This window comes from Carlito syrichta, unplaced genomic scaffold (assembly GCF_000164805.1).
Source record: "Carlito syrichta isolate Samal-C Ts95f unplaced genomic scaffold, Tarsius_syrichta-2.0.1 Scaffold315473, whole genome shotgun sequence".
Taxonomy (NCBI): Eukaryota; Metazoa; Chordata; class Mammalia; order Primates; family Tarsiidae; genus Carlito; species Carlito syrichta.
The window spans coordinates 243,489-255,060 of record NW_007259569.1 but is presented as its reverse complement, the minus strand read 5'-3'; the positions used below and the strand labels follow the sequence as shown (position 1 = coordinate 255,060).

General features: G+C 41.4%; 1 protein-coding gene across 1 annotated transcript; it reads left to right on the top strand.

The window, feature by feature from the left end:
* Nucleotides 1-1,527: 1,527 nt before the first annotated feature.
* Nucleotides 1,528-2,609, top strand: LOC103275448 (40S ribosomal protein SA-like). The gene is made up of 2 exons (XM_008072853.1): nucleotides 1,528-1,790; nucleotides 1,986-2,609. Exons 1-2 carry the CDS (start codon nucleotides 1,578-1,580, stop codon nucleotides 2,394-2,396), a joined length of 624 nt encoding a protein of 207 aa, XP_008071044.1. The 5' UTR covers nucleotides 1,528-1,577; the 3' UTR covers nucleotides 2,397-2,609.
* Nucleotides 2,610-11,572: the final 8,963 nt, after the last annotated feature.

Here is an 11,572-nt window from a genome sequence, read left to right as displayed (position 1 = left end):
TGGAGTGCAGTGGCTGCTCCCAGCCACCGCAGCCTCAACCTGCTGGGCTCCGGCGATCCTTCCACCTCAGCCTTTCGAGTAGCTGGAATTACAGGCATGCACTACCACGCCCGGCTGATTTTTTGATTTATTGTAGAGATGAGGTCTCGCTGCCCAGGCGGGTCTCGAACCCGCGGGCTCAGGCAATCCACTCACCTCAGCCTCCCAAAGGCGCGGGATTACAGGCTGAGCCACCGAGCCCGGCTCAAACTCCCTTTTTCAACTCCACTCTTTCACTCCAGCTTTACTATAACTCCTATGTCATTCTGGGATTCTATAGGTAAACTGGCTTCTCATTGGCATTATCCCTTGAATGGACTTGGTATTCAGCCCAAAACTCTGCTAACTCCTCCATCTGTTTTCTATTTCCAATTTTTTTTCACATCTCTTATCTCTTATCCCATGTGGTCTTCTTTTCTGCATTCTTTGTTTTCGGGGGTTTAAAAAATATTTACTTTAAAAAATTTATTTACTCCCAGTTTAGTGGGGTTTAATGAAGGAATAGGTGTTCAGTGTGCTGTTTAAATGGTATACTCTAGTATCATAAAATGATAGTGATACCTGTCTGCCCTATTGTGTAATTTTTTTTTTTTTTTGGGCAGAGCTTAAGTGCTTGGGTTAAGACATCAAGAAAGTAGATAACAGAATTCATTCATAATTAGAGGTTTGGGTTTTGGTTTGATTTGGTTTTTTTGAGTTGGAGTCTCACTCTGTCACCCAGGTTGCAGCCTCGACCTGCTGGGCTCAGGCGATCCTTCCACCTCAGTCTTCCAAATAGCTGGAACTACAGGCACATGCCACCATGCCCAGATAATTTTTTTGATTTATTGTAGAGATGAGGTCTCACCAAGTTGCCTAGGCTGGTCTCGAACCCATGGACTCAGGCAATCCTCTCATCTCAGCCTCCCAAAGTGCTGGGATTACAGGATTGAACCACCGCGCCTGGCCCATAATTAGAGTTTTACTAGACAAGTACAGCAAAAATTCAGAGAGAGAAGAGAGTTTGGGACAGTGCAAGATGTTGAAATGATGAATCATGTAATATAAGTTGACTAAAAATGGAAGAAAAGAACGAAGTGAGCTTATGGACTGAGAGAAAATTAAGGGATCCGTATACTGATGTTCCTGATTAAGTTAAAAGAAAAGGTTATAGTTGGAATAGTTGAAAAAGTAATCAAGGAGAGGATCTCAAACAGTGGATGTTTGGAGACTGAACAGTCATGGGTAGCTGAGGTAATGTAGAGAACAAAATCATTGGAATGAGGTACCAAAGAACTGAGGGACCAGTTGAATGAGTTATCCACATGAATGTTGAAGTCATATAGGATCATAAGAAAAATTCATCATACTTGAAGGCAGTAGGGTTTTTTTGGAGAACAGCCACAGCCAGGAAAAAAAAAAGAAAAAGAAAAAGGAAGGAGGAGGAGGAGGAATCTGTTTCAGCTAGAAATTGGCTCAAGATTTTCCGTGCTACCCAGAGAGGGGTCCATACGGCGATGTTCTGAACTTGTGTCATCATTTAAAGGGAAACTTTCACAATGTTTGGAGCCCTTGATGTCCTGCAAATGAAGGAAGAGGATATCCTCAAGTTCTTTGCAGCAGGAACCCACTTAGGTGTCACCAACTTTGACTTACAAATAGAACAGTACATCTACAAAAGGAAAAGTGGTGGCATCCACGTCATAAATCTGAAGAGGGCCTGGGAGAAGCTTCTGCTGGCAGCTCGTGTCATTGTTGCCATTGAAAAACCAGTTGCGGCCAGGTTTTTTTAAAAAATTAGCTGCGTGTGGTAGCACACGCCTGTAGTTCCAGGTACTTGGAAGGCTGAGGCGGAAGGATCGCTGGAGCCCAGCAGGTCGAGGCTGCAGTGGCCGGGAGCGGCCACTGCACTCCAGCCTGGGCGACAGAGTGAGACTCCAACTCAAAAAAAAAAAAAAAAAGAAAAGAAAAGAAAAGAAAAACCAGTTGACATAAATGTCATATCCTTCAGGAATGCTGGCCAGCGAGCTGTGCTGAAGGTTGCTGTTGTCACCGGAGCCACTTTTATTGCTGGCCACTTCACTCCTGGCACCTTCACTAACCAGATCCAGGCAGCCTTCTGGGAGTTGTGTCTTCTGGTGGTTACTGAACGTGGGGCTGACCACCAGCCTTTCACAGAGGTGTGTTACATTAACCTGCCTACTATTGTTCTGTGTAACACAGATTCTCCTCTGCATTATGTGGACATTGCCATCCCATGCAGCAGCAAGAGAGCTCACTCAGCGGGTCTGATGTGGTGGATGCTGACTTGGGAAGTTCTGCGCATGCATGGCACCATCTCCCGTGAACACCCGTGGGAGGTCATGTCTAATCTCTAATTCTGCAGAAATCCTGAAGAGATTGAAAAGGAAGAGTAGGCTGTTGCTGAAAAAGCTGTGACCAAGGAGGAATTTCAGGGTTAATAGACTGCTCCAGCTCCTGAGTTCACTGCTACTCAGTCTGAGGTTGCAGACTGGTCTGAAGGCATGCAAGTGCCCTCTGTGCCTGCCTGTTCATTCAGCATTTCCCTACTGAAGACTGGTGAGCTCAGTCTGCCAACACCTTGATCTTAGCCGAGTGAAACTGATTTGGGACTTCTGGACTCCAAAACCATGAGAGAATACATTTCTGTTGTTTTAAGTCACCAAGTTTGTGGAAATTTATCACAGAGGCCACAGGAAATGAATTCAGCTACAAGCTACTGAGCTTTTACCATGGGCCAGGTACCATGCTAAGGCCTCTCTATGCATTATCTCATTTAACCCTCACAACAGCCCAAAGAGGTAGATACAATTGTTAACTCCATTTTACAGCTAGAGTAACTGAGGTTTAGAAATGATAAATAACTTTCCCAACGTTACACATCAGCGAATGGTAGATTGAAAGAGCTACCCCAAATCTACATGGTCCTAGAGCTCCCACTCTTAGCAACTACCCAACATTTCAATTAGAATAGCCAGTTTCACGCCTGTAATCCCAGCACTTTGGAAGGCGGAGGCGAGAGGATTGTCTGAGCCCGGGAGTTTGAAACCCGCCTGGACAACTGGGTGAGACCTTATCTCTACAATAAATCAAAAAATTAGCTGGGCATGATGGCGTGCCCCTTAAGTTCCAGTGTCTTGGAAGTCTGTGGTGGCCATGAGCATGCTACTGCTCTCTAGGCTGGGTGACAGAGTGAGACCTGACTCAAAAAAAAAAAAAAAAAGAATAACCAGTTTCACAGCCTTTGGAAAGCCTCCCTGAGAAAATGGGAAATAGGATAGGGAATTGGCTGAGTGTAAAGTAGAAAGTCAAGGCACAGAAAATACCAAGGAATGAACAAGAAACTTTCTAGACCAACAAAGCAACTACTCATGTATTCATTTGTTCATTTAACACATATTTACTGAGTGTCTACTATGTGCTTGGCATCTGCTACATGTTGTGGGAATAAAAATAATCAATGACTGAACTTCTTTTGGAACCTCTCTTATCTCCTCTGTCCCAGAGTGAACCACAAGTAGCTTTATTGGGCAACATTGGCCAGAGCCACTGTCCCATCTCCCTGCTGAGGGCCCGCTTGAGCTTTCTTCATTCTAATGAGCAGTCAACAGATACACGAGAAAATGCTCAGCCTCACTAGTCATCAAAGAAATGCAAATTGAAATCACACTGAGATACCACTTAACTCCGGTCAGGATGACCATCATCAATAACTTAAAAAAAACAGATGCTGAAGAGGATGCAGTGAAAAGGGAATACTTCTACGTTGTTGGGGGGAGTGTAAACTAATACAACCTCTGTGGAAAACAGTTTGGCGATTCCTAAAAGATCTAAAAATCAACTTCCATATAACCCCACAATCCCCCTACTGGGAATATACCCAGAGGAACTCAAATTACTCTATAAAAAAGATACCTGCACAGGTATGTTTATTGCAGCATTGTTCACAAAAGCAAAAACATGGAACCAACCGTGCTGCACAGCGAAAGAGGACTGGATTTTTATAAAATGTACATATACACGATGGAATATTACACAGCCATAAAGAGGGACAAAATTATGAACTTCACAGCAACCTGGATGGACTTAGAATCTATAATACTGAGTGACCTATCACAGAAACAAAGAACTGAGTACCACATGTTCTCACTTATAAGTGAACCTTGAACAGTTATCGTAATACTGTAAGAAAAGGATTGGCAGTAGTGGGAAACTGCCAGGGGAGGGTGGGGGAGGGATTGGCAGTAGTGGGAATCTGCTGGGGGGGCATACCTCATCAACAAGGGTGCATGCATAATGAACATTTGTATACCTAACCATGAATTGTATCCCTCATCTTTAAAATAAAATTTAAACCGGGCTCGGTGACTCAGCCTGTAATCCCACGCCTTGGGAGGCTGAGGTGAGTGAATTACCTGAGCCTGCAGGTTCAAGACCCACCTGGGCAACTTGGCGAGACCTTGTCTCTACAGTAAAAATCAAAAATTAGCCGGGCATGGTAGCGCGTGCCTGTAGTTCCAGCTACTCGGAAGGCTGAGGTGGAAGGATCGCCGGAGTCCAGCAGGTTGAGGCTGCGGTGGCCGGGAGCGGCGACTGCCCTCTAGTCTGGGTGACGGAGTGAGATTCCAACTCAAAAAAATAAAATAAAATAAAATAAAATTTTAAAAAACCAACCATCCAGCCAGACCCTCAATTTGTAGAAGATTTTCAGTCAAGAAGAGTCGAATCAAGGTCAAACTTCTCTAAAGTGATTATTACCCTCTAGCATCTCCTAAATCCTGGAATGATCTTGACTTTCCTTAAGACTCCCATCCACTGCTGGTCAGATAAATCCTGCACTGTAGAGCTCAACCAGCTTTGGAAAGGGATTTGTGAACAGAGTTTGCTTGAAAACACTAATACCCAAGAAAAACATGGGAACCACTTAGAGGCAAGTGCTGTTTTTCACCGATTGCCCTGCAACACTGCTTTCTGAACTCCTATACTTCACCTCTTGCTGCCTTTATCCACACATTCATTAGTTTCTGCTCAAGAAACCAATCAAGTTGGAATAGATGAATACAGCTATGTGTATGCATGAGCTTGGTCCATTTCCCAGTATGGAGACTGTCTTATGATAAAGCTTCCATGAATACATTGCATTGCAAAAGCAGGAACTGCATACAAATTGACCTTTTATCGTCTTAAAAGATCTTCCCTGAGGACTTTCTAAGCATAAATGCAATGGAAGAAGTCACAAAGGGAAAACATGGATAGATGTGACATAGTTGAAATTAAAAAGTTATGTGCATTAAAAAAATAGACATTACTGGTGATTAAATAAATTGGTGCCTTTCATGAAGGGCAGTCTGGCATATGTACTAAAAACCTTTCAAATTTCCTTACCATGTCACCCAGGAATCCTACTGCTAAGAATTTATCCAAAGGAAGCAAACTGTATGAGCACAAAGAATTTGCTATGAGGATATTTATCTCAGCTTTAATTATAATAGTGGAAGGTTGGACGCAACCCAAATGTTCTATAATAGAGAACTGATACATTGATTTGATGGAATACAATGCAGACATTAAAAATTATGTTCTTAAAAATATTTAATGCTATAGGAAATGTTTAGGACATAATTAGGTGAAGAAAGCAGGATATAAAATGTATAGTTTTAAATACAATAAGGATATGTACTCATTACTTCAAAAAATATGTATTGAGACTCTACTGTGCTGTTTTGAGTACAGTGATCGACTCTAGGGATACAGCAGTGGGCCAGACAGTCTTTTTACTTATAAAGGAAGAGAGACTGGAAGGACATACACCAAAATTGATATGATTAAAAGTACCTATATCTGAGTGGGAATAAGGATGGTTTTAATATTTTTTTTGATACTTTCTATATTTTCCATAATTACATAATGCTTTCATAATCAGGGAAAAATTATTTTTAAAAATCTCCAAATCAGAGCTTGTGCCTGTAAACCCAGTTACTCAGGAGGCTGAGAAGGAAGGATCATTTGAGGCCAGGAGTTCAAGATCAGCCTGGGCAACATAGTGAGAACCGTCTCAAAAAACAAACAAACAAACAAACAAAAACTCCTTCAAACAGAGCTTTTGTTAAGCTGAATACACAAAATATCTCGTGTTCATTAACTCTTGATGATTCGGACCATTTCCTTGACCTTCAATTTATTTTATTCTCCCAACAATCCTGTAGGGATAGATAAAGGCAGGGATTATTACGTCCACTGTATGGATAAAGAGATTGAGGCAGAAGAAGCAAGTGTTTGTCCTGGAAAACTGAGTGAATTTGGGATAAAATCATAGTCCTAAAACAAAGTTTCAAGGCTCTTAGCTCTACCATGTTTTCCTGAAGGTGTTGGGAAGGGAAAGAGCCTCCCAAGGCTTTGATCTAAATTCCTTTCCAGACATTTCCCCCACTCCCAAGGCCCTATTGTCTTTCCCTTTTGTTCCAAGCTATTGCATACTACAAATAAGCAAGAAAAGTTTTCAGATCATTTTACTTCTAGTCTCCCCAAAATTTAGAATTGTAGAATCACAGAAAAAAGGGATCTTGGAATCTTGGAAAACCTCCTATCCAAGTTGCAAAGATCGCCTTGAATGTGCCCACTGCTCCTGATCTGTCTCTCTATCTCTCTCTGCCAGGCATAGGTACCTTTTCTTTTCCTCCCCTCCCACCTCTTTTGGGAAGCCTGCTAGATGGCTGTTTGACTGAATAAACAAATTAGACCTAATGTCTGCTGGCTGGTAATGAACTCATGCCTGAATAGCAAATACTTATCGTATTTGCATTTTAACTAGGAACTCTGAAGACACCCAACCCAAAGGAACTACAGAATTTCAGGCAGTATAGTAGGCTAGCTAGGGAGGTACCCCTGTGAAGGATCATGTTTTGACAGCTCTGCTAAAGATTTTACAAAACCCAGGCAGGTTACATACTCCTAGGGAGGTGCATGTGTGATCAGCCCGATCCTCAGGGAGCTGGCAATGTTGAAGGGAAGGACTGAGGATACAGGTCTACAGTGGCAGGTCCTCCTGGCCTCTGCCTAAGGATTAGCTGGAGCAGCCAAGCACAATGCCTACAGTCACTCAGGAGGAAGTAAAAGAGCCTGATGAACAGGGAAGACAATGAGATGCTAGTGGGAAGATTTCCAATACTTCTGAGAGAAAAAACAAATCCAATTCTCATTCATTCATCTCTTGATTCCAGCCTCCATTCCCCTTAGCTACCACAGGTCAAGGCAAATTTGAGCCCTATGTAGTCAGCTTCTTTGCCTTGGTTCTGATGTCTACTTAGGCCTGCTGCAGCTGCAACTACCTCTTAGGACCACCCTCCATCCACCAGCACAGCTGGCTCCCCAGTTTGCTGCAAGGAAAAATGGAGATTTTGTTTCTGGGGTTCTGCTTCACTGCTTCCACTTCAGGGCTTGCCCTCTGAGGCATGCCACTCTCCCCTCCACCCACCCATCACCCACCCCCATGACTTTTCCCCAAACCTAAAGCTGTTTTTGGATGCACCATTTCTGGAACCAGAGGAACTAAAACTCAGGCCTGGCTTGATTTGATGTTGGCTGCAGTGATCACCTACCTGGTATGGTTTTCAACAGCATTGGGATAAGTTTCTCTCTAGAACTCTATTCTTCAATTACTTGTCACAGCAAGAATAACAATAAGTCATTAATATTGATAAATAATCAAATATGTGCCACGTGCTGTGCTAAGCAGTTTACATGAAGAAATCATTTAATCCTCAAAAAAGCCTATGTAATAGGCACACTATTATTCTCATTGTACATTTTTCCAGTTCAAGATGGTAGACTGAGCACATTTAAGTCCTCTCCCTCCAGAGACCTCATTAAAATAATAGCACAGACATTTTAAAATGCATAAACCCACTACAACAAAGGGAACAGGAGGAAGGCCGTCAGTAGCTGAGAAATTTAAATAAATTTCTGAAGTCAGAAAGCATCTGAGCAGTGCTAACTGATGAAGCCGAGTGAAGCAAACAATCAACTGAAACTGTGGAAGGGCTGCAGCTAGAGAGGCAGCCAGCCTACCTTGCAAACTTTAGCAAGACTGCAAGTTCGACAGATCTAAGAGTGAGAAGTGGGGTTGACAGCAGGGCACTTAACTAAAGGTCTGTATAAAGAAGAGTTGACCTCCAATCCCTACACAGAGAGGACCTAGAAGCCAAACATTTACTTGCCAGTCTAAAAACAAAGGGTTTCTTCATTGCAGAAGTTGAACAAAGTATCTAAAGAGAATGAGGGAAGCTAATCAGATGTTGGTACCTCAGAGTTAGACCTTTTGTAGTTTGGTATTTGTATTCATGCCCCATTCTCTGAAAAAGATGAATAAACAGTTGCTCTCCCATTGTTTTTAAGCAAAATCTGCCCATTGCCAAGGTTTGCTCACATACACCTAGCTTCCGTTCAGATTCTCTATAGCCTCATTTTAAGAGATGAACAGAAAACAAAAGAACATTAAACATATGAGGAAAGACTGGAAATTTAAAGATAAATCACAAGATAAATGAAACAGGCAGAGTTAGCTCAGGGAACTAAAGGTAGCTTTAAATAAAACTCCAAGTAGTATCCACAGAGAAATTTTAGGACATGGTATAATATATCTGTAAAAGAAGAATAGAAAGTTATAAAAAAACAAAAACAAAGAATACAATTGAGCTACTTGCAAGACCGTTCACTGTAAACCTGTTTATTACTTTGATACTTGGACCAAGTGAAGGTATTACTTATTTGAAGTAATTTTTTTTAAATGATGAGCCTTTGGAAATAAAAGTATGATTGACAAATAAGATATCATCAAAGGTATATTGATTTTCTATTGCTGCGTAACAAATTACCACAAGCTTAGTGGCTTAAAACAACTCACACTTATTATCTCATAGTTTCTACGGGTCAGAAGTCCAAGCACAACATAGCAGGGGGTCTCTGCTTAGAGTCTCATAAGGCTGCAGTGAAGGTGTCACTGAGATGCATTCTCTCCTGGACCTCGGGGCCCTTTTCTGTCATTCAGGTTGTTGACAGAATTCAGTTTCTTAAAATTGTATGAATGATACCCTCAGCAACTAGAAGTGTCACTCTCTGTAAGCAATTCACAATAGAGGTGTTTGGGGTTTTTTTCTTGCTTTCTTTCTTCTTCTTCTTTTTTTTTTTTTTTTTGAGTCAGGTTCTCACTTTGTGGCCTAGGCTGGAGTGCAGTGGCATGATCATGGCTCACCACAGCTTCAACCTTCTCGGCTCAGGCAATCCTTCTGCCTCAGCCTTCCGATGATCTGGGACTATAGGCATATACCAACTAGCCAGGCTACTTTTTCTGTGTTTTGTAGAGATGAAGTCTCGTTATGTTGCTTAGGCTGGTCTTTTATCTTTTCTTAATTTTATAGATGTAGGATACAAGTCAGGATTGGGTATATAAGTGGTCTAGGTACAGTTGAAGTTTGAGCCTCCCAGTGGCCCTCATTTCACCTAGATTGGGATCAGGCACTCTTATCGATTTTATGTCTCTCCGACCCCCCCCGCCAGCAATGTCCTGCTACTGTCAATTCCTTCCTTGTAATATTATGATATGTGTTCAGAGTCCACTTATGAGTGAGAACATGTGATACTCAGTTCTTTGTTTCTGTGATAGTTCACTGAGTATGATCTACTCCAAATCCATCCAAGTTGCTGCGAAGTCCAAAGTTTTTTCCTTCTTTATGGCTGCGTAATATTCCATCATGTATATATACTACATTTTTTATCCAGTCCAGTTCTGATGGGCAGTACGGTTGGTCCATGTTTAATAAACATGTGTGCGCAGGTATCATTTTTATAGAATGATTTGAATTCCTCTGGATATATTCCCAGAAGGGGGATTTCTGGGTCATATGGAAGGGCAATTTTTAGTTCTTTTAGGAATCCCTAGGCTGATCTAGAATTCCTAGGCTCAGGCAATTCTCTCACCTCGGCCTCCCAACGTGTTGGGATTACAGGCACAAGTCACCATGCCCCACCATCAGGGTGTTTTCTTATTCAGGGCAAACAAAAGAATCTCTCCAACTTCTGTCTGACTCCTAGACCCCGTTTAAAAAGCTCACTGATTAAGTCAGACATACCCAGCATAATATCCCTTTTGATTACCTAAAAAAACTGATCTGGAATCTTATCAACACCTGCAAAACCCCTTTACCTTTGCCATATAACCTAATCATGGAAGTAATATTCCATCCTATTCATAGGTCCCAACTACACTCAAGGGGAAGGGATTAAACAGGACGTGTACATCAAGCAACAAAAATCTTGGGGACCATCATAGAATTTTGCCTACTGCAGAGGATTAGAAGATACGATAAGGAAATCTCCCACAATAAAGAAAAAAGAGATGATAAAGTAGGAAAGAAAAGCAATCAAGAAGAAAAATCTGAGATTCAATCCTAGCATTCAACGATTAGAAATTTCAAAAAGAAGGAAACAAATGGTCAAAGAAATCATGATAAAATTTTTCAAAATTGATTGATAACATGAGTTTTCTAACTGCAAAAGCCAATTAAATGTCATGCAAAAATTTATTTCCAACATATTTTCAGCCATATGCAGGGTCTATATGTTGAATACTACAAAAATGCTGATTAAATAAATCAAGTGAGCCTAAATAATGGAGAGACATATCGTGTTCATGAATTGTAATACTTAGCATGGTTAAAATGTCAATTATCTCAAATTGATCTATAGATTTAATACAATGTCTATCAAAATTTCAGCACGTTTCTTGCAGATATAGATAAACTTATTCTAAAATTAATATGGAAAGGCAAAGGAATTGGAAAAGCCAAGACAGGGTGGGCGTGGTGGCTCACACCTATAATCCCAGCATTTTGGGAGGTAGAGCAAAGGATTGCTTGAACCCAGGAGTTTGAGACCAGTCTAGGCAACATATCCAGACTTCATCTCTACAAAAATAAAAATAAATAGCCAGGTGTGGTGGCACATGCATGTAATCCCAACTACTCAGGAGACTGAGGTAGAAGGATTGCCTGAACCAAGGAGGTCAAGGCTTTGGTGAGCAGTGATCATGCCACTGCACTCCAGCCTGGGCAACAGAGTGAGACCCTGACATACATACATACATACGTACATACATAAAATAGAAAAGTCAAGACAATATTTGGGGAAAAAAACAAAATTTGTGAGGTTACACTAAATGATTTTAAGATTTATAGAAAGCTAGGTAATTAAGACTATGGTATTGGTAAAGGGATAGGCACATATATCAATGGAATGGGAGAGAGAATCTCAAAAGAGGCATACAAAAAGAGACCTTTTAAAAAATTATTTCAAAGATGTGGGGTACAATTCAGGGTTAGGAATACAAATGTTCATTATGCAGGTACCCTTGTTGATGAGGTATGCTCCCTTCCCAGGCACATTCCCACTACTTCCAATCCCACCTCCCGCCCTCCACACTCCCACAGTTTCCCGCTACTGTCAATCCTTTTCTTATAGTATTATGATAATTGTTCAA

Coding starts and splice junctions, on each gene's coding strand:
- LOC103275448 (XM_008072853.1), top strand. CDS start 1,578: ATGTTTGGAGCCCTTGATGTCCTGCAAATGAAGGAAGAGGATATCCTC. Junction 1,791..1,985: donor TTGTTGCCATTGAAAAACCA/GTTGCGGCCAGG, acceptor AAAAAAGAAAAG/AAAAGAAAAGAAAAACCAGT.